This window comes from Patella vulgata, chromosome 9 (genome assembly GCF_932274485.2).
Source record: "Patella vulgata chromosome 9, xgPatVulg1.2, whole genome shotgun sequence".
NCBI classification, from domain to species: Eukaryota; Metazoa; Mollusca; class Gastropoda; family Patellidae; genus Patella; species Patella vulgata.
The window spans coordinates 27,284,480-27,307,650 of NC_065887.2; the positions used below are offsets into that span (position 1 = coordinate 27,284,480).

The 23,171-nt window shown below is 35.6% G+C and overlaps 1 protein-coding gene across 1 annotated transcript; it reads left to right on the forward strand.

Moving 5' to 3' along the window:
- The first annotated feature begins 1,689 nt into the window (after nucleotides 1–1,689).
- LOC126807671 (neuronal acetylcholine receptor subunit alpha-10) lies at nucleotides 1,690–22,900 on the forward strand. The gene is made up of 7 exons (XM_050532420.1): nucleotides 1,690–1,714; nucleotides 4,921–5,066; nucleotides 14,403–14,447; nucleotides 16,891–17,000; nucleotides 19,281–19,819; nucleotides 21,469–21,672; nucleotides 22,323–22,900. The coding sequence occupies exons 1-7, from the start codon at nucleotides 1,690–1,692 to the stop codon at nucleotides 22,646–22,648; spliced, it is 1,395 nt and encodes a 464-aa protein (XP_050388377.1). The 3' UTR covers nucleotides 22,649–22,900.
- Nucleotides 22,901–23,171: the final 271 nt, after the last annotated feature.

Sequence of the window (23,171 nt, forward strand, 5' to 3'; positions counted from 1 at the left end):
ATATACAGAAAACTGTAACAACAATTCATGAAACCATACAGGACAACAACAAGATCAAAGGGGTTTATTCTACAAAAACTAATTAAGTGTGAAGAGTAGCCATTGAGTATAGTTAAGCATGGTATATCATAATTGTATTGTAGGTACTATCCCATTCTGTCGGTAGTATTGTATCTATCATCATAGCTACCTAATTGCTTAACTATACTCAAAGGCTACTCTTCACACTTAATTAGTTTTTGTAGAATAAACCCCTTTGATCTTGTTGTTGTCCTGTATGGTTTCATGAATTGTTGTTACAGTTTTCTGTATATATTGATCTCATTATTCTTGTATTACTGTATTAGCTTGATAACGTTGAAAGAATACTCTTCGAAACGTCGCCCAAATAAATAAGTAGCTGTTTTTCCATAAGTATGTGTTTTTTGTGTATTAGATTACTTTTGTTTCTTACTTTTAGACTTACAAATTGTCTTGAAAAGCGTGGCAGTCAAAGGTTACTTAATCACGTTTTACTCTAATTGAACTCACCGGGTGACATTTGAGAGTAGAATCAGTTATGACTTCCACGCGGATCTGAAACGGTTGCTGTTTTTTTATGTTTATAAGTGAATATAATTGCAAACTTGAGAAAGAAAACCACCCGCTAAGCAAAATCGACATTCTTTTTTAAAAAAAAAACGTAAACATGGTTTTATATATTTTTATGCTTCCCCGCGGTAGATCGTCGTCAAACCATTTAGTCCGTCCGACCACAATTCTTGTAAACACTCTGCAATTCACTTTTTTTAAGATTTGTTTTCATACGTGTGAAGCAAGTTATATAAGGTGACTATTAAAACTTCAAAGTCTATGCTGCGTATCATCAATATCACCGAAAACTCGTAAACGATCAGCATATCAGAGATCCAGTGTTTTAATTACCGTACTTGCTGGGGGGTGTGAAATAGATTTCTTTCATTTTTCATTTTTTTTAGCCATTGTCCTGCCCCTGGTCCTGTCACCGAAGACTTGCGGACGCTTTGCAGGTCACATCTTTTTAGATTTGAATTTCCAAACTTACTGGTATTGTTTGATTGTTTAGACCGACCTGTCGTAAATAATTATATTCCGACTTATTTTTCCTTTCCCACAAAACCACGGCGTATATGAACATAATGTTTAATTTTTCAAAAAAAAAACCTCGAGTCTGCAAAAAAGAAATCAATTCCTATTGGTAAAGATTTGAAAGGAAAAGCGAAATGGGTTGAATGAAATATATATTATAAATTATTTCGTTCTTCGGACGCCGCTGACACACCCCCACTCCATCCTCGCATTTCATCCTTATGTCCCTATTTGCAGACGCCGATGAAAGGTTAGATTGCTTTTTATTTTGACCTAATTTGCTGAAAAAGAAAGGGGGCGTTCAGAAGCCAGTAAACGTCTGTAAAAATGTACATCTTGGTCCCTGTTATAGCCATGTTATTCTCCTGTTATATATAGTTTCCCGGTAATAAACCTATTAGACCCGAATAGTATCTTGTTTTATAATTTCATCCCTGTAGCACGGCATCCTATCGAAACACAAATAGTCAGGGTTAAATAAAATTATTTGCCGTCCATGTCATGCACGGAACTCCCTAATAAAAATATTCAACAATAGATCGGTTGTTCACCTGTTGATTACATTTAAATCTCAGACTAAACATGGCCAATAACAAGTATTCGCAACGTAATCATTTGTAGCATTTCCTTCTCATTCTATCCTCTAGACAAGACAAATAATCAACCCACTAGATGGAACATCGTCATCGCTTAATACTGCTCTAATCTTTCTAACCACTTCTACAACCAGTTAACAAGGACAGAGCTTGTGTAGACAGACAGTCCGAGAAATCTTTAAAGACATTACCAGTAATTACTATCGAAAGTTACTTTCCTAAATTGGACAGAACCGGAAGTGAGAATGTGGTCTCTAAGGATCCGCCATGTTGATTTAAGATCCGGTAACCAGTTGTGGAAGTGAAAGGGTTTAACCCAAATCATGCAAGACGAATTATCAAGACAATCATGATGACCAAAAGGATTTACATCTGAAGTCGTCCATTAAGAAACGATTTGTAAACATTAGCTAAATGTAGATAGGGAAACAAATACTGTTTGAGAGTCGGAATGTTTTTCAGGTATTAAAGTTTGGGTTGATATTAGAATTTGTTATTTCTAATGCGGACATCCTGCACTTACTATTAAAGTGTGATGACTTTTACAATCGTATTCTGAATTATTATCTTGTAAATCAACATGACTGACTGCTATTTTTCAATAATTTAGTAACTCTAAACTTTTTCTCTAAAATTAAGCATTTTGCAGTTCGAGTTGATATCAGAAAACTACCAATTTTATGCCCTGGAGCTAAATGGCCAAATAATCCTATCCGGTACTTAAATAATTGGCACGATATACCAGAATTTTGCCAACCAATTGCAACAGTTCAGTGCTGGAATAATTCGGCCATTGGATTTAAAAACAACACAAAAACGCCTTGGTTGTTCACCTCGACGTATTTCTATTTTATGTACTGATCATATGAGATGTACGAGTATAAATGAATAAATAATGGTGGACAAATTAGAATACATGTCTTATTACATTTAAGAAACCCACTTAGGTATATTTTTCTTGTTCATGAGAACCATATCTTTAAAGTGAAATAAACCAGACAAACGACAAAATAATATACCATAGTTACACAGGTGGTAAATAAAGAACGATGTATTTTGTCATCATTTAATTATACGGTGACATCTGGTGCTATAAAAATGGAAGCATAGAAAACTGTTCAAAGACTGATTTATATTAAACTTTTTAATCTTTGAAAAACTGTTGCTGGTAAAATGAAATTAACAACACACATATGTGGTTTCTGTGTATATTTTATATAAAATTATATTAAAAAAGAAATAAAGATAAATATTGGATCAGGGTGTTACTGAATGAAAACAATATCAAAATATGGCATTACAAAAAGAAAAAGCTTCTTTAGAAAGATAAAGTCAAGATAAACAATTCGGCGCTGTTTGTTTACGTTTTAAAGACTAAAGAAATATCGAGTTCGGCTTTATATTAATGTAAATTTTCTTCCAGAAAATCTGATTAAAACACAGATCCTATTTCGTTTCGTTTATTTATTGTTCAAAATTTCGTTTTGCTTGTCTCCAGCACACTAGGATCTGGAAGAGTTGTTATATAATAGGCGTTCTAGTTGATGTGAGGAATTAGCCAATGAAACAGTCTATTACGGATAGTTCTTTGCGAGCTCTACACGGAACTGTGGGTAAACCCCTAGAAACATCAACATTAATTGATTAATCAAGGTCTGGCGTCATAGGATCAAAAGCCGCTCGTATGACCCCTGACGCAACCTCACAGTACAACTGGCCAGATCTTTATGTTCTGTAGGCCATCGAAAATAAAAAAAAAACGAAACGAAATATAGATCTGTACTTTAATCAGATTGTGTTCCCAAAAATAAATTGTGTATTTTCTAAAACTTGGTATCTGCTTTGGACTCTCGATCCTTTCAAATGCATCTTAGCTAAAGAAATAATATAGAGATATAAAGTTTCTTTTGCATGGTATGATAAGGAAATGCTTTGAGCTGTTCAGTAACGTTTGTTCTCTAAGTTTGATAATAAATTGCCTCGGTTAGGCTGTCTCCAATCTGTACTTCCGGTTCTCGACACCAGAATGTAGAAGAGTTTGATGTTGAGAAATGAATCCCAGAAGTAGAATGGATTAGTTGATTTGGGTATTAATTTAAGACATAACGTCTGACGCTTTGATATTTTAGCATACTCTATCTTGATGACATCTGTTTTAGCAAAGCTGTCGTTCAGCTAGTAAGAACGTGCGTGTGGTTAGTCGGGAGGAGATTGCTATCTTTGTTTATAACTTATAAACAAAACAACAAAATGGCATAATGTATATTATTCAAGTTTAAAAGAACTAGGAAACATTTACATGGGTCGTTCCGCTCGACTGTCTTTATTCCCTTACATCAATCTATCATCGGTGAGAAATCATAGCTACGCCACTAAGAGCAATAATTTGCACGAACATACATTAATCATTGTAAAACGCAAATAATAATGTTACAAACTCTTTCAACGTAATATTTAACGAATTACATTTTGTAGTCGGGAAAAGGGGTCCAAAAATGATTTTCATCGTTCCGCTCGTCAGTCCATTGATTTGCAACAGATGCCCCTCTTTAAAAAGAATCTTCTATCCGCCTATTGCAATCCATTCCATTTTCGAAGCCTGAGTTAGCATGCTGTTACTCCAGTGATACACCATACTAACCTACACCTCCTTAAACCTGAATTTGAATTGACACAATGCATTACAGCTTCGTTTAAAAGTTTTTCCTGGTCTTTGTTACAGACCATGATTTATTATATGGTATTTTTACACAACGGTATCTGTTACCCCACTTTCGCATTAACAGAACACAGTTTTTATGGGAAACAATCACTGGTTTATTCTAAAAGCACGACGTTTCGACAAGTATCCTCTTATCGTTATCAGGCACAATGACATTAGTAAACTTAGGATGAATATATAGGAGTTGCATGGTGAAGCTAGTGATCTTTAACATTGAGTACTATTACTGTGGCCAGTTTGTCGTGTTGTAATAACAAGTTTAGAACAGTGATGAAACTATATAGTATCCGTAAAACAATATAATTTATTAACGGCAGTAGTAATATTAGCAACTTTTATTGACCTCGGCTATCTGGGTTTTAAAATTAGCGAACAATGCTCATCGAAAATGGCTTCAATACTTCCTTTAAAATGGCACAACGTTAACCCCATTCGTTATATTATTACAATTTAGGTAATGTTTTAGCTGATTGGATGTTTTCGTTCTTTTTTTAGTGCATTTTGTGGACGGCGATCCGGATGAGATAAGATTAGTACATACACTGATGAAGGATTATGATAAGAGAATACGGCCATCTTTAAATGCTAGTCATTCACTAAATGTAACATTTGGATTAGCTTTAGCACAGATAATAGATGTGGTAAGTAAACATTTGGTTCTTTTATATCGGATGGATAACAAAACGAACAGAAATTCCCTTCATCCCCTTTTCTCTTGGATTTTTGTTTTGTTATGTCTTCACAACAATGGATATGGGTGATGAAGTGGTTCAGTTGGTGAAACGTCTGCTCGCTAACATGGTAGCCGCGGTTTCGTAGTGATTTTCCAGTGTAGTTTCCCCTTGCCCGAGAAGCAGATAGGTGTTTCATAAAGAACATCAGCTTCAGTCGTTCGGATGAGACGAAAAATAAAGGTCCCGGCAACATTTCCCTAATAGCCCAGGAGGACGTCAAACATCATACTGTGATCCACGTTTGCGTCGTTTGGGATTAACACAGTTCACAGTTTTATTATTGTATTGTCCTCATCAATTTATTTGTCAATTAATGCCTAAATTTTTTTTTATAACATTGCCATATTCATCCCCGTTCTTCATTTACCCGCCTCCAGGGTCCTCGTAGTATTAAAGTTTCGGTTTCCCAAACGATACCTAAACGATGGAATGGTGGGATTTATGGTGACCAAAGTGACGCTGGACGTAGGTCGATCTTAAGGAAGGATGATACAAATAAGTTGTTTGACTTTCGTATTACTGAGTTGCCAATCTATTACATAAAATGTTATAATACCTCAAAGGGTACAAAAAAGAAACGTAAGAACCATATTAGTGTTTATCAAGTTCCTATCCTCACATCATTTTGCCGTAAATTTCACGCTTTTGGTGAAAAATCATAGCTACACCACTAGTACCAATATGTGCGAACAAACATAAATTAATCTTTACAAACGGAAATTGTCACAAAAAATTGTCAATGTAAAATATAACCAATAGTAGCCTACTTTGTAGTCGCGAAAAGGGACCCAAAAATATTTTGCATCGCTAGCCCCCCCACCCCCACCCCTAGGCAAAAATCATTTTTTCGCCCTTGTTAGTCAATTTTGTTTTGGGGGTTTTTTTTTCGAAGTTCGTCATTATTTTGCCCATGTTGTGAGAAATTCGGTTTCACAAAATACAATATCGATAAGAACTGTTTTCATCCAGTCATGACAGTCCATAAATAATAACAATGCTATTTTTTCAATTTTGCTCGGTAATTCACTGAAATTTCTGACATGATTATAAGTCCAGTATGAAGATTTCTATTTTGTTCAATTATAAACACCATTGCTTTATTATGGTCGAAATGCTGGAAGACACGCGGGGTTCTCTGCCTGAAAAGATTTGCGAACGGCTTACCATTTTCCCCAAATAGTGACCAGTTCCGAATTTTCCAGGAATAAACAAGCTTCTTGCCATATGAAGTGTCGGATTTAGATGAATAGATGACCTGGGCTATTCCACGTATGGGGGGGGGGGGGCTTCCTAATCCTCCGTCCTCACGACTAGAGGACAGTGAAAGTATGTTTTAAACACAAATGAGCAAAGACGGGGATGATGGCGAATGTATAAGATTGCATTGCGTGTAAGAAAGGCCTATGGCAATGTCTGAAATATTATACACCTTGATCTGAGGCCCCCTAGATCTTGAAGTCTGTAGGTAAGTTCAATACTAGCCACATTGAATGCTTACATTCAGAACCTAATGGGTCATCACAATGGCGTATCTATGGAAAATGGCTCTTTTAAATTTCACAGTTTTTGCACAAACTGCTAAACTAGTTCCCTAGCTTACTACGCAGGAGAATGGTTTTACTGTCAGTGGCGCCTACTTACCATACCAAGGATACGTCATTGGGTTCACCACAAACGCATATATTCGGTTTAAACAAAATCTTGCGATTGTAGAGGCAGAACAGCCTTTTTTTACCCTGTGAAATCAGAGCTCGCTTCTTAATTTTATTTGTATTGTGGGTGTTTGACAACTGATTTAGTCTAAGAGACAAATCGTATTTACCACGATCAATCACTATTTACCACGAAATGGCGCTATTGTCGCAGTATATATATATAGTTTCCAATAAACAGATTATGACCGTTTATATTTATATATATATATATATATATATATATATATTTATACAATTATACCGCGTTCTCATTTTCCCACCGAATGTGTTAAACATGTATATAAGCCTTAACTATTATTCAAAACAAATTACTGCTCAATGGTGATAAATGTGGTCTTGTTATCGTCAATTTGGAAAAGACGTTTTCACAGCATTTACTTTAGTATCAAATACAAATCACTGGAGACAGGAGGAATTAGCGCAATTGATGGTTTGGCGAGATGTGAGACGTAAAAGTATATTTGCTTTCTAACACTTGAGGGAAAAGTCATCACACCTCCTTCATGCCGTTGTGGTTATTTTTTCTACTACTTGAACGAATGATAACATTTTTACGCGAATTTTTGTAAAGCAAATAAGGAACTAATTGCTTTCCCAGAGACAACGTCGATAAAAAAGGCCTTTTTTTAAAAAACAAAACAAACTTGACATCACTGTTCATTTAAAATTGCTGTGGCGTGCCAAAGTATTATCCTATACTAACCATTTGTTAAATACATTGTTGAGTCGATGTGGGATTGTTTTTTGTGGTCCTTATCAACCGACTTGAATCTGCTCCGTTCGTGATATTTTTTATTATTTAAAAAAAATACACCTGAAATTGCGAATCAACTGTTCTAAACACACCATTCCTTGTGAACGACACCCATAAATTAATACGAGAGAGGTGTGGTGGGGTGCAGGAGCGAACCTATCCTTTTTTCCCCCAAAAGCGTCTATCTCTGTGCATTATCGGTCGGAAACAAGAAGAGACGTTTCGTAAATCTCTACGATTTGAGGCAAAATACATATAACTTCTATAGCGTTCACAAGGTTTTCGGAAAAGCTTTCGGAAATCCGGAACAAAGGATTACAGGACGCTAAAATCGTCCTCTCACGAATTTGAAAAATTGTCCGTAGCCAATTGTGGACGAACACACAGGGGCTACGACATAATATGATATGCCCATACTAAATGTGGGAGTATAAAAATCAATTGGAAAAAATAGCAAAAAGAACTGCGCGTTTATTTTTCAAAAGGAGCTATCGGGCCGTTAATAATCCATATCATAGACTAAACAAATACTAATTATCGACAAGCAGAGTGATAGATTTTCTGAGTGTTTTAATTTTAATTATTGGATCAGGACATTGAACTATAAATTGTACATTTATTATAGAATAGTTTACCTTTATTTTAAATGATAATAGTGCAATCGACCCTAAAGGGCGTTCAAAATACGAGAGAAATTAATAATTAATGCAATTAATTGTGGTTTGTCGAGAATGATGCCATGTATTGGAACTATGAAAGTAATCATCTGTCATCGAGAATGGCTTTACTTTCCCCATCACCTTCAAAAGAAAATATAACTACTCCGCCAACCGCTCTTCTATCTTTATCTACTGCTTGGGCAACACGACCAGGCTGCAGAAACTCACCTGACAAAACTAGATTATCGGCAAAGATTCTAAAGGCCATTTTGCTGTAAATAAAAATGTACCCCAAAACGCACTAGCGCCGACCACACCATATGCGACTTAAAATCGTTTATTTCTCCAAAATTCAAAGAACAATATCCTTACATCTGGACATCTCCAATACACGAACTCATGGTAGAACAAAAGCCTTCAGGCGAACTGACTGGTCTACGGAATCTAAAAGCGTGTTCACATGTTCCCCGGAGAATGATTTTGACGAAACTTAAAATATAGGTTTATGTCCATACTAATTAAAACACAGATCCTATTTCGTTTCGTTTTTTATTGTTCAAAATTTCGTTTTACTTGTCTTTACTACACTAGGATCTGAAAGAGTTGGTATATAACTCGCGTTCTGGATGCTGTGAGGGATTAGCCAATGAAACGGTCTGTTACAGCGAATGGTTGATTAATCAATGTCATAAGGTCAAAAGCCGCTCGTATGACACCTGACGCGACCTTCCACTATAACTGGTCAGATATTCATGTAGTGTAGACCATCGAAAGTATATAAAAAAACGAAACGAAATATAGATCTGTAGTTTAATCAGATTGGTTTATATCCCAAAGTTGGCATGTATCGGACCGTAACTTCATGTATTATGGCCCTTGATTGTTGACACTCTAGAGGTCACATTTTTCTATCCGATTTATATGAACCTTGAAATATGCGGTTATAGCCCAACGATCTCGATTCCTTCTAGAGGTCACAATTTTGATCCGATTTTAAAAACTTTTCAAATGTATCATCGTTACATCCTAATGACAATTGGGTTCGAAAATCCGATCGACACTGTCCGACAAAATGGCCGCTCCTCGTACGCAAATAGTGTAAAAGTATGTAATACCAAAGTTGTTGGCCCTCTAGAGGTCATAATTGTTTAGCCGATCTTGATGAAATTTAAATTCTATGATTTTATCCCAAAGATCTTGGTTCCAGTCGATATTGACATGTATTGGATCGTAACTACATGGATTATGGTTCTTGATTGTACGAAAATTAATGTTTTTAGAGGTCACAATTTTTATCCGATTTTTAAAAACCGTTCTAATATTTCGCCGTTCCCCCTAATGACCGTTGAGTATGAATTTCGTGAAAATCGAATCGAAACTGCTCGACAAAATGGCCGCTCCTCGTACGCAAATAGTGTAAGCGTATATATACTCTTCAAAAAAATAAGGGATATTCAGAAACAATACAAAACTGCGGTAGCCAGTGTATGTTAATAACAGACCAATTGCCTCCACATGAACATAAACAGTTCATATGGGCGGCTTATCTGACGGCCCCAATTCACTCGCAAAGATATACACTGTCAAAAGTGAAAATGAACGTTTTTGATATTTGTCTTAATAATGAGTAATTGCTCCACCAATCGTTAGAAATTCGTCGTGGCATTCTCCTAATCAACCGTCCAATCACGATTTGGGGCAATCTGGCCTACTTCTCTTGTAGTGCCACGGTCATTTCTTGCAGTGTTGTCAGTTGACGTTGACGTCGACGAACACGTCTCCCGATCAAATTAAACGTAACACACTAAAGCAAAGATACGCTAAACAGTAAATCTTATGCAAGAACCGATAGGAGAGAGAGAGAGAGAGAGAGAGAGAGAAAGAGAGAGAGAGAGATGGAGTTTAACGTCCACTCAACACAAACCAGGTCATTTCGGGACTAACATATGGTTCAATTTTTTATTTCAATAATTTGCTTGCGCGTAGGGGTCTTTAGCAGTGGGAGGAAAACCCACGAAGTTGGACAGGCGATCCTACTCCTTGTCACGTACAACCGGGGATTCGAAACCACGCCAGTTGACTCAATAACAGACTTTATGATACAGCACGCACGTGCTAACCAGAACCGATAGGAAAGCAAACATGGATAGGATAAACCAACAAGCGGCAGTTTTCATCAACCCTTCCTTGAAGTTTCAAATTTGACAATGAACCCCTCCCACGTCTATGGCGCTATTGTGTGTCGCACATGCAGCTCAGTGGTTCTGTTGGGGCGATAAGTTCTTCATCTGCACATACTCTCAAAGCATGTGAAGTGTCCATGACTATTTATCATATCACAACCTGCATAGGTATTTGCATTTCAATATCCCCTACTTTTTTTTTGAAGAGTATAATACCAAGATTGTTGACTCTCTAGCTACAGCTCACAATTTTTATCCGATTTTGATGAAACGTAACATATATGTTTATATCCCAAAGAACTTGGTTCCTTGGGATATTCGTGCATATCGGACAGTAACTTTATGAATTACGGTACCTGATTGTACGAAAAGTCACGTCTAGAGGTCACAATATTTGTTCTATTTCAAAATTTTCCCGTCAAAATGGCTGCTCCCCTTTACTCAAATAGTGTTAAAGCATGTAATACCAAGATTGTGGGCACTCTAGGGGTCACAATTTTTATCCGATTTTGATGATGCTTACAATGTATGTTTATATCTAAAAGATCTTGGTACCTTATGTCGGACTGTAACATCCAGGATTATGGCCTCTTATTGTACGAAAATTGTTTTTCTTTGTCCATCTCTCTCAAAATGTGGGCGTATTTTGCATAGCAACCGCTTGTTATATTATTATTTTGTCGTTAGTGAATATACCATTGCTAAATACACCCGCATTGTCTTGTAGGATATGTTTTCGTTGTTCATTACAAATGGCGGCCGAATCCATAGCGTACTCGTGCGACCCCATTTTTCGTCGATGCCGTGGATTGTACTCCACGTTTGTTTTCATGTCGTGTACCCTCACTTTAAATTTGCTTCTACAGACTATGAGTTTATTCACAATGTTATTCAGTATAATGTGTTTTAAACTAATGACAATTTTAGAAATCAATGTTTAATGTGTACACTAATTGGCTTGTTCGAATCACTTAAACTGTACTATAAGTGCAGCATTATTAGACAATTCGTCGTGTGTACACATAAAATAAAAGAATAAAAATTAAAATTCTGGAATGCTAAAACGGAATCATGTTTGTTTTTGATTCCCCACATCGAAACCTTTGCTGCTGCTATTGAGATATAAGTGGTATCGATCAGATTCCTAAAAAGTTAATGATTAAAATGTTCATATTCCTGGTTCTAAGGATAATGATTTTCGATAGTCTGCTTATATAAGTTTCATTAATTAAGCAAACCGATAACTTGTGAACCGGTCAGTAGAACTCCTTCCATGATGCCCTTTCGATCGTCAGTCCTAAACCTATAATAAAGATTTGACTTCTTCTTCGTAAACGCTTGGATAGATTTTATTCTCGTTAGGGGAATATCTATATTATCTGTGCATCTTCATTATCTTCAAAAATTGTGATTCATGTGGCAGTCAAACAATCATACTGTTGCACAATTGGGTTCATATAGCAGTCAAACAATCATCATGTTGCACCATTGAAACGAAAGATAAATCATATTCGGCGCAAAGCGAGGCATTGTTATATTGTATGGAAGCCTATAACTACCATGCGTAATTTCTACTTTTCGCCCCTTCAGGACGCGAAAGTCGGAAAGTAGAAGTTATGTTAAAATGTAAGACGACAGTGTGGACACCAAAAAAAACCACTCGAAAATAGGAAATAAACACACCGAGATATTAGCGCCTCTCGTTTTGTCGTGACTTCTACGACAGCATGCCCGCGAAGCAAAAATCGACTCGAAAACAGGAAAATAAGAAAAAAACACCCCGCGATATTAGCGCCCCTCGTTTTGTGGTGACTTCTACTTTTCGAGTTGCATTTTGGCTTGTGTAACATGATGTCGACTTTCGACTTAATGATATTTGGTATGAGAGTTGGCGTTTTCTTACTGACATGGTGTGCATGCTGCTTCTACTTTTCGACTTTCGCGTTTTGAAATTACGAATGGTAGTTATAGGCTTCCATAATATTGTGCTATTGCACATTTTTTGTATTTTCTGATGTACATTAGCTCTAAGATAACAATTAGAATTGAATGAGGTTTCACCTCCCGTCCACTCTTTTACTTTTTGCATTTCTACGGTTACCTGTACAGTGTGAGGGACGGTTGGGTGGTCCGGACTATGAACTTTCTTATTATCTTCGAATTTCAAATTTCGATGCAATATTTTTGTATGCACTAACAATGTTCACACGGAGCATCTGAGAATCTGGGAACCGGAAGGGGACTGATCCAGCGACATTCTGATTGTGAATCCGGTGTGTTGTTAACCACCGTGGCCCTCACAAGTCAACGAAACCTATCATTACCGTCTACAATAAAACTTTCCAAACGCCAAAAGCTCTTAAATATGTGAACTTTTAATGGGTTTGATTTCTTGGTAACCGTAAGACACCATTTTCAGCAATGGTCCCGAGAGTTACATCCCTTGATTACCATATCTTATGATTTCATGTGTATAAAAATTGTGCTATTTTAGCTTGGCAAGGTTCCTCAATACAGTTTCATCAACAATCGTTCCATGTTATCTTTAGACCTCGGGGAGGGTAATATTGTGAGCTAAAATGAATGATAAACCGCATTTGTGCCCCCCTTTCCCTTATAAATCCGGACCCTGAAAAATCTACCTTGACTAAGAAATCTTCTTAATACCTCAGAGTCCATAATTATCATCCAAACATTTTGGAATTTCATTAGGTTTTCCATATTTTTTAGTACAGAACAGAACCATTCGGATGTTGCATTACGGAGACGGTGAATATATTACAATCTGTGTATTATTATCGTATATTAAATCATAATACATTTTACTTTTATGTTTCAAATATCCTTGTTTTTAAACTAACTGGAAATAAGATCAAAGACGATTATTTATGCAAAAATGGCATGCTGTGATAAGAATTTTCCCTTCCTTTGTGAAAATACAGAAAGCAGATAAAGCTAATGATGTGGTGTGACATGTTTGAATAAAATAAAAATCGAGCTAATATACGTGTTTACATAGGACACGGTATCTAGATCAATCACATCCTCACTGTTTACACGAACTCGTTTATACACAATAATGGTAATAGGATACAATTTTTTTCTCGAAAAGTTTAACTGAGAAAATGTTTTGTTAAAGAAACTTTAACAAATATGCATCCAATATTTATAAACCTGTCTTTTAGTTTGAAAAAAAAAATGTATCTATCTTCCTTTCCAAGTTATTTGTTTAATATCTGCATGTAAAGACAGAGGAAAATTGATCGGTGCTTGTAGTCATCCCGATTACTTTAGAATTAACTTTTTTGATCTCAGAATTTGTAACTTCAATGTCAAATTAAATAAGCGAGGGGGGGGGGGGTAACGCCCACTCGACACAACCAGGTCTGTTCGGGATTAAGTTCAAATGTATTGCGCGTAGGGGTCTTTAGTGGTGGGGGGAAACCAAGCGCCTGAGAGAAAATCAACCAGGTTGTGCTGACGCGTACAAGCGTGGGATCGAAACCACACCACTTGTAGCCCGACCAGCATCTTAGACTCCATCGTTGATCTATAATCAAGCCAATCGATGGTTTAGTATAGATTATAAACCAAACACGAACGAATAATGTAAAAAAAATTCGAATCGACGGATGTCTGGGTAATGTTGGATAGTTAAATTCAGTATTCTGTCTTCCATCCACACCACCAATCCCCAGAAACGTTTAAACCCCTGTTTTATCTCGGTGCCATATATATTTTATGCCAAAATAAGTACACGTATAACCAATGTTGTTACGAATTATCCCATATTAAATAGAAATTTCAACGATGTGTTTAATTTACAGCTTTTTAAATTACTATAAGCACCCACTTTTTGTTGCATACGTACATGTAACTATAGCAATATTTATGTTCCAAAACATTTCACTTGGTTTTTGTTTAAATTTCAGGATGAAAAGAATCAGATATTAACAACAAATTGTTGGCTAAATCAGGTATTTAACACGTTTTTATTTATTTATAATCTGATTAAAACACAGATCATATTTCATCTCGTTTTTTATAGTTCATTTATTTTACTTGTACTCGTTGTGAAGACCATCGAAAGTATAAAACACGAGACGAGATATTGATCTGTATTTTAATCAGATGAACTGATTAAGATGATATAGAAATTACATTGATGATATCCTCATTGGTTGTATTATTTCCTTTTGCTGTTATTTATTTATACGTATACACTGAACATAGGCACTGAGATTGCTGAAACATACGTATTTTAACATGATAATTAGATTTGATGTTTTCAAGGAGTTTAATATATCTACGTCTCGATTGGAAACTGCTGGTTTAGAGATTTGAATAGTCGATAGCAACTACAGAAAGACAGGGTCATGATTGCTACTTACGTGTGTGATTAAGGCGTGCGTGATGAAATAAAACCAATTAGCGCACAAGTGGTACACCCTCACACGCGCCCTAATTATACAAAATAGATTCTCAAAAAATTGTTTAAATGGTTGTTCTACTTTCCTAGCCGTTGATTTGAGGGAAAACACGTCTATGTAAGAGCTAATTCTGCAAGTCTTTAGTTTGTCTTCAAATGTTAAACAGACTATTAGTTTTACATTGTATTCACATGACAAGCCTATCATCAACTCTCTAGATCATCGGGTGGTCGTGATTTGAATGGGCTAGATCAAATATCGTTGCTACAATAATATACAATCCACGCTAAATCTTGTCAAAACTTCAACTACTCATAACTTCGCTCAGATTAAAGTAATATGAATGAATTTTTCAATATATTCATGTTTCATTGTCTATTTTTGATCTATTATAGCAAGAACTGTTAGCTCTTGATCTAAATCAGGCATCTTAAATTGTTACTTTCATACCAGAGAGTGTCAGAGCGATCAGCGCACATATTGACTACATCAATCTCAGTATCACCAAATTAAATTGGCACTTGCAAACAGAAAATATAATCTAATAGGTTAAACATCTTTCCAAATAATTTAATTTTTCATGCTGTCGTTTCCATTATATAATCTAATTTTGCATTAAAATTAGATCGTACCGGTCCGTTAATTGTGGAATCCATTCGTGTGATTTGAAATTATCACAATTTGAATCACGCCCCATTGTTATTTATTCTATGAATTATTCGCCATCCTATCAATGGTTATTCTGAAAAACGCTTTTCCGTTGTTTATTTTTTGTTTGTTGCATTTCACCGAGTCTTTAATACAAATCCACTTCTAATTCTCCCTAAAGAATGTTAAAATGAAACCTTTTCTCTAAGGAGTAATTTCTGTTCAAAAAAGATGATGAAAAATAGATTGAAAAAAAATATATCAGAAGTCGGCCATGATTTTGATCTATAGCTACGTTCTGGCGACTTAAATAATGTGCGCTGCTTCTAAAGCTGTAACATATTAATCCAATTCTTTATCGTGATCATAATATTGTTTATCTATACTAAAAAGTCTTTTTAAGCAATTTTCAATTACCGTAATGTCAGTTTTAATCTTTTTTGTCTTTTCAATTATTTTGTTTTCTATTGAATTGTGACAGTTGTTATCGGTGTACGTAAAAGGTTTTGTTTTTTTTGTTTAGAAATGAGAGCAAGCGAATCGTCGAACTGATATGGTGAAGTCTTTCGAATAAATGGATTCACCCACGCACCAAACACCCCCTTGATACTCAGCAATCAAGCATGCTGATTTTTCCTCCGTGGAAAACCACTTAGAACGTCATCTGTTGAATCCTTTGATTGGGTTAAAATAATTCTAAAACTAATTGTTTTTCATTTGAATACGGCAACATGGGAATATGGTCGTATATTGTCGTCGCCCCCGTCCGTCCGGCTGTCGGTCTATCCGTCCGTCAATCCGTCGTTCACAATTTCTTGTGTACACTCTACCGTCTACATTTATTATCTGATCTTTTTGAAATTTATATATGTTGTTTACGTTAGTGAGACGAAGAAACCTAATTGATTGTTTCATGTTTTAGAACCCCCAATCTGTATTTTATTTACATGTATTATTTAGATTAGTAAAACAAAGAAGTCTATTGAATCTCAAAAATTTCTCTTAATAACTTCTAGAGTTATGGCCCTTGTTTCACTTTTTTTTACTCTGTGAACGCCCTAACGACAAAGGTTATCGTCCGTTCTGTGTTAAATTTACATGCATTATTCAAATTAGTAAAACGAAAAAGTCTTAATTATTAGGTCACCGAATCCTGCTTTCACAGATAAAACCCCTCCATTCAAATTTGCTGCAGTAACGTTATCTAATCGAAGTCTCTGTGTGGACTTGCTGCAAAAAGATCTCATCTGAAATCATATTAGTGCCCCCCCCCCCTTTAACGCGGTGCCTTGCCGTGACTTAAATGTTTGTTTTGCTTGTATTTTATTGTAATTTATTTTAGATCTGGGTTGATTATGGTTTGCGGTGGGATCCAGACGAATATGGTGGTATAAAAGTTATACGTCTGCCTTTTGAGTCCGTATGGAGACCTGATATACTGTTATACAACAAGTAAGGTTTTGGAAAACCAGTTTATATTTATTTGATGTGGTCATTTCAACAAAATGTTTGAGGTTCCAATCTGGCAACCTGCTGTTTGTTTTTTTAAACTATAAAAACATCAACGTTAAGTAACCTGCGTTACATGCACGTGTAACGCTCATCATAAGTGAAACCATTGGTGACATAAGACTTGCATACATCTGAGTACTGTGTCGTAAAGATTCATTCCGTTGATTACGTTGATTACTTGGAGTATCATTTCAGCTCTGATTGACTGTCTTTAACATCAAGTATATGATAAAGGTTTCCGAAAACAGTGGGACAACATCTCTGTTAGATTTCAGACACTCCATAAATGCTTCATAACATTATTATTTAGTTTGCATTGTATGACTTAGATTGTATTATTTGACTTAGATTGCATTATATGACTTCGATTTTCATTAGTTGAAATAACCATTTCCCCGGGCTTGCCACAGGGCTCTGTTCTCGGTCCTCTCCTTTTTCTCATTTATATAAATGTTATTTTAAGTGAAATCACATCAAATATTTGACTCTTCGCTGACGACACTTCCCTTTGTCTAAAAATTGATGACCTTATCCAATGACCTGGATAAAATTAACTCATGGGCTAAATCATGGCTGGTATCCTTCAACCTACTAAAGATCGAAACACCAGCACCGACAACCCCCAAAACTCTAAATAGTGTTCCTATCAAGGAGGTCCCAGATCACAAACATTTAGGCTTGACTTTTCAAACATATTAACGACATTATCAAAAAACCCAGCAAATCTGTCAATTGTTTAAGATCCCTTAAATACAGACTTAACTGTAAATCGTTACAAACCATCTGGGACAACTGCACAGACCAACTAGCTAACAAATTAGAGCACCTACAACTGGATGCACTTAGGTCCATATGTGGTGCTGTAAGGGGTACCAACCATAGACTGTTATATAAAGAAATCGGTTTTATTACGCTAAAAGAAAGACGCAGAAGACATAAACTCCAATTCATTTATAAAATTATAAACGACCTTTCTCCATCTTATCTTCATGATTTATTCTTGACAAAAAGCGCACATTATAATCTCCGAAACACATGCCTACCTGAATATAACTGTAAAACAAATACTTTCTATAATAGGTTCATACCACCGTCAATTAGAGAATGGAACAAATTATGTGCAGACACAAAAACTCAATATCTTAAATTATTTTCAATTCGAAACTGATGGTTCAAGATTCAATACCACCAAAAACTTTTTCGTTTGGATCCCGCGCAAACCAAATCATTAATTCGAAACTGCGCCTATGCGCCTATCTTGCAGCAATCTAAACGGACATAAATTTTATTCGTTACATTTCTGATAATCCATGCTGTAAAAGTGGTCATCACTTTGAAGATACAAAACATTTTTTTTCATTGAATTGCTCCTTATATTCAGATGCCCGAAATAATACAATAAATAATTTACCTACTATCCATCGAAACACTACTGTCTTATTGCACGGAATTGACAACATGGAAAACTCACTCAATATTTTTAAAACTGTCCACTTGTTTTTCGAAATCACCAGACGGTTCAAGGGACAACTATAACGCACCCATTGTAAATATATTATAACTTGTACATTGTTTGCTTATTTCTCAAATGTAAATTCATTCCAGAGACAGCTATAACACAATCACTGTAATCATACTTGCACGTGTACATTGATTATTTATCTCTAAAATGTAAATACCTTTAATGACATGTATCTATATCTGACAGGAAGAAGGGTTTAATATAGGCTATGTCTGTTTCCTAATCCCTATTCCGATACAAATCTGAATAAAAATATTGCTTATAAAAAAAGACATGTATGGAAGGTGTTTTAGCTGTTCATCTGTTTGGAAAGGTTGCTTAAGCATGGATATCATTAATAAGAAGTCGCAGATACCGATAATAGTATATTTACCTGAGTTTCAAAATGATCGCAAAACACATTATAAGGGATAAACGTTGCTATTCAACTTTTCCACTGGGTACGCTTTTGGGTCAAAGACAGGCTTGTCAAGACAAAGGGTGATAGTTAGTCAAAGAATTCGGATTTGACTCAACCTGGCTACTGGGCGTTGTTAGCCTATTTGTTTGAAAACGTATTCCAGAGCTTTCGGTTGTTGGTGCCCACACAGAATTATCCTATTTTAGCATCTGTAATTTGAGACTGTTCCTTTGAACAGATTAAAGTCATATTACTTGCTAGAACACGAATAACTTGTTTGTTTTTTTCTATTTTTCAGTGCAGACGTGTCATCTGTATTTTCCTCCATCAGTTCAAACGTCATTGTTACTGCGGATGGTAATGTCACATGGTTGTCAATGGTGATTTTTAAAAGTTCGTGTTCAATTGATGTTCGGTACTTTCCGTTTGACGAACAAAATTGCACGATGTTGTTTGCATCATGGACCTACGACGGATATCAGTTGAATCTTATTATGAATTCCGGAGACGGTGATACCACGAATTACATCCATAATAGTGAATGGGAGCTTGACAGATTGAAAGTTGAGCGCAATGTAGTGTATTATTCTTGCTGCGCTGAACCCTATCCGGATATAACGTTCTACATCCATATAAGGAGACGCCCTTTATTCTATATTTTCAATATGATATTACCATGTATAATGATAACATTGGTGGCGCTACTGGGATTTTATATACCGTCTGATTCAGGAGAAAAAGTAACCATGGGAATAACAACTTTATTATCTATGACAGTTTTTATGATGCTGGTTACAGAAAACATGCCACCCACTTCAGATGTTTTACCATTGATAGGTCAGTATACATAATTCGTTTACCGCTTAGAAGTGGGGGGAGGGGTCCACGAGGCTCGGGGTGACCCTTCTCCTTGTCACGTAAAAGCGGGACATGGAACCTATCACTAGCATAGATAACATGTCTAATGAACTACAGCGCTCAGCCACCCTACCCTCCGCCCCGAGTTGGACGTTTATTTTTTACTTTAAAGGATTTAGCGTAATAGGAATTGTGAAAGTGTATTCCTAAAATGAATATCAGTCCAAAAATTGTTCAATTCTGTTCAGTATTACAAAGTTCTGATGAACTGAAATCTGTGCTGCTCGAGACACCTGATGGGCCTACTTTAAATCCGATTGAGTCCACGCCAGGAGATTATCTAGCGTTTGTATTTTGATGTCGTTTTCTTAATTAAATGTTAAATAATGAATCCGGGTACATTTTTAGCGCATATTAAGCCGTGCGAAATTTATGCTGCTCGAGCGTAACAAGATGCCGCCATCTTTTATTGGTTGTTTAAATCCGATTGAGTTCATGTCTGGAGATTATCTAGCGTTTGTATTTTGATTTCGTTTTTCTTAATTAAATGTTAAATAATCAATCTGAGTACATATTAACTTGTATTAAGCCGTGATAAATCTGATATTTTGGCGAAAATGCAAATGACGCATCGAGCCTTTAATCAAGGAAATACACATAAATTTATCTATTTTGTTCTATATGCACATGGAATGACATTTTGAAATTCCAAGCTGTGGCCTGACAGCAAGATCTAGTTGCCTATGCCACTTTTACCTCTCAATTTAAACACTATGTTATTTAGGTGCCCCATGTATGACATGCGTAATGGAACGTTTGAAACAGGAAGTTTAGACGCCCACATGGCTGAAATACTGGGTAGAAAGTTTGTTCGGTACAAATGGCAAATGAGAACATATCAATCTAGAAAAGTATGTAAAACATACTGAAATGAATAAGAAATACTGAAATGAATAAGAATCGGTGTCAGAAGTTCTAAGAAAAGAATAACCTCATCGTGCCTCGGGAGATCTCATTAGGTTTGATTCAAAGAAGCATCGTCCGTAAACCGATACAATTCCAAATAATGGTGGGTTAAGTAATATTCATACTTTTTACGCACTTATAGCGCACGTGGGAATTATAGATATATTTCTTAGACAGTACAACCTGTCCAGCGATACAATAGCTGTGATTTAAGATGAGCATCGCTCTAATAATTTATAGAATGAGCGAACGCCCCAGTAGAATGGGCAATACCGTAAGTGTTTTGAAGTGTAAATGTTTTTCGTCACTTATTGAACTTGAAATATTGAAATGTTTTACAATCAAATTAAGCCCATATCTTTAAATATATTCGTTTTTGTCGTTCTGATTTTCTAAGCTGGATGAAATCTAACATACAACAACTGTCATTTAGACGACTGTGTTATGCACGAGATTTCAAATAGTTTATAAATAGATCAGATGGTCATGTCTTGGCAGTGATAAAACGGGCTAAGCCCGGTAGTATATGATATACGGAATATAAAATGAAACAAAACGAATTTGAAAAATATAATTTTAATCAGGTTTAATATCTTAGCATTTACTATTGTTGGTATTCATCCTATCTTTTCTAATAAACCTGTGTAATTTTTATATTTCAGGTTTATACTATGGAATGACTATATTTATTGTGTCTTTTGCTACTGCGATGACAGTTTTTACATTAAATATTCACCATAAAGGTGCACGTGGCCTGGAAGTACCAAAACTTATTAAAACAATCTGTTTTGGATTTTTTGCTAAACTATTTTGTATGAAGATCGATTCAGATTCAAAGAAAATGTCGGTAAGTTTCAATATTAATTGTGTATCGCTAAAAGATTTTATTTGGAAGCAGAAACTTATTATTTTTAAAACGCACTATTCTATTATTTTGTAAATATGAAATGCGAGGAACGCTATATATTGGGTGCAAAATATATGTAATAACTTCGATAAAAGAATTTATCCAATTTCGAAATCATTTCATGAAGAGGTCTAGAATTATATTTATATATATTTTCTGGTCATTAACAGTTTCCACAAGAGTGCAATGGTTCCACCCCTAATACAAGTTATATTAGATACAAGATGGCGCCACAGCATGACGTAGAAGCTTCACATAAAGGAAATCCCAGGGTAAAATTTTACATACAATTAACAACCATAATCCTTTGGGTATTGATTATTGAGATCCCTTTTGTGAATAGATGAGGCATCTAGCTTATGGTCTGAATCTAAATCTAAAACAGATTTGATAGTACATGGTATTTGATAATACCCATGAAAACACTCCGATATCAGTTATTCGACCCTCTGTTATTTTGATTATTTTATGGCTTTTCGTTCCGGGTCGATATAATTTTAATTTTACAGTATTTGAAAAATGTTTTCTTTTATTATTAGGATTTGATACCACCAACTGAACTATCTGCATTTAGCCACAGTACTCATAGTCATAGTCACAGTCATGCAGATACTAAATTTGAAAGCGAAGCTAAACAGTCGAACGGAGGTGTTCACTTCCAAAGGTTTCATCCTGTAACGTCAACGAGTAGTCCAACAATAGAGAATTTTGAGTTACAATTTATGCGGGTGCTGCAAAAAGTGTATCAGACAATCGAGCGAAACGAAATGAGACTTGTAGACAATGACAGACGAGAAGCCATCAAACTTGATTGGCAACAAGTGGCCCAGATTGTGGATCGGGTCCTACTATCGTGTTTTGTGATAATGACCATGGTGATAACTGGCATTGTGTTGCTTTCAGCTCCACGATCCAATATGGAAAATCCAATGTGATCCATTTTTTTTCTTCTTTATTTGACTTATACATTTTCAACATTTTTACATGATCATGTTTTGAACTATTATTTCTCTGGTAGTGGGCCGCTCAACGAAGACAAAGTGAAAGCAGGCTTTCTGTTTATATCGTAAATTTTAGTTGGTGACTGTCATATTATAGTGACGGAATTAAACAAAGGGTGATGCTATTAATTGCTGTGATAGCGGTTTACAAGTGAATAGAATACAGTGTAACTCCCAAATATGAAATTGGAACTCTTAAATATTAAACGGTATCCGTATACATATTGTAAACTTAAACCTGTAGGCTTTAAAAATTATCTGTAAGTGATTATAATTATGAGAAGTTTTAAATAAGCAACACAGTAAAATATAGAACCATTGCGTTATTGACTCTATTAATTCATGGATATTCGATGGCCCAATTCACCTAGACGAGGCTAAGTTAATGGATATATTCTATTGGGAATGGATTTATGGAACTACATCATACACAAAACAAAAATCTTGGGATAATGTG

Bases quoted from the DNA above. Each gene is read 5' to 3' on its own strand.
- LOC126807671 (XM_050532420.1), top strand. From the start codon at position 1,690: ATGGCCAATAACAAGTATTCGCAAC. The intron at 5,067-14,402 runs GTAAGTAAACAT...TTTAAATTTCAG, and splicing joins TAGCACAGATAATAGATGTG to GATGAAAAGAATCAGATATT. The intron at 19,820-21,468 runs GTCAGTATACAT...TTTATATTTCAG, and splicing joins AGATGTTTTACCATTGATAG to GTTTATACTATGGAATGACT.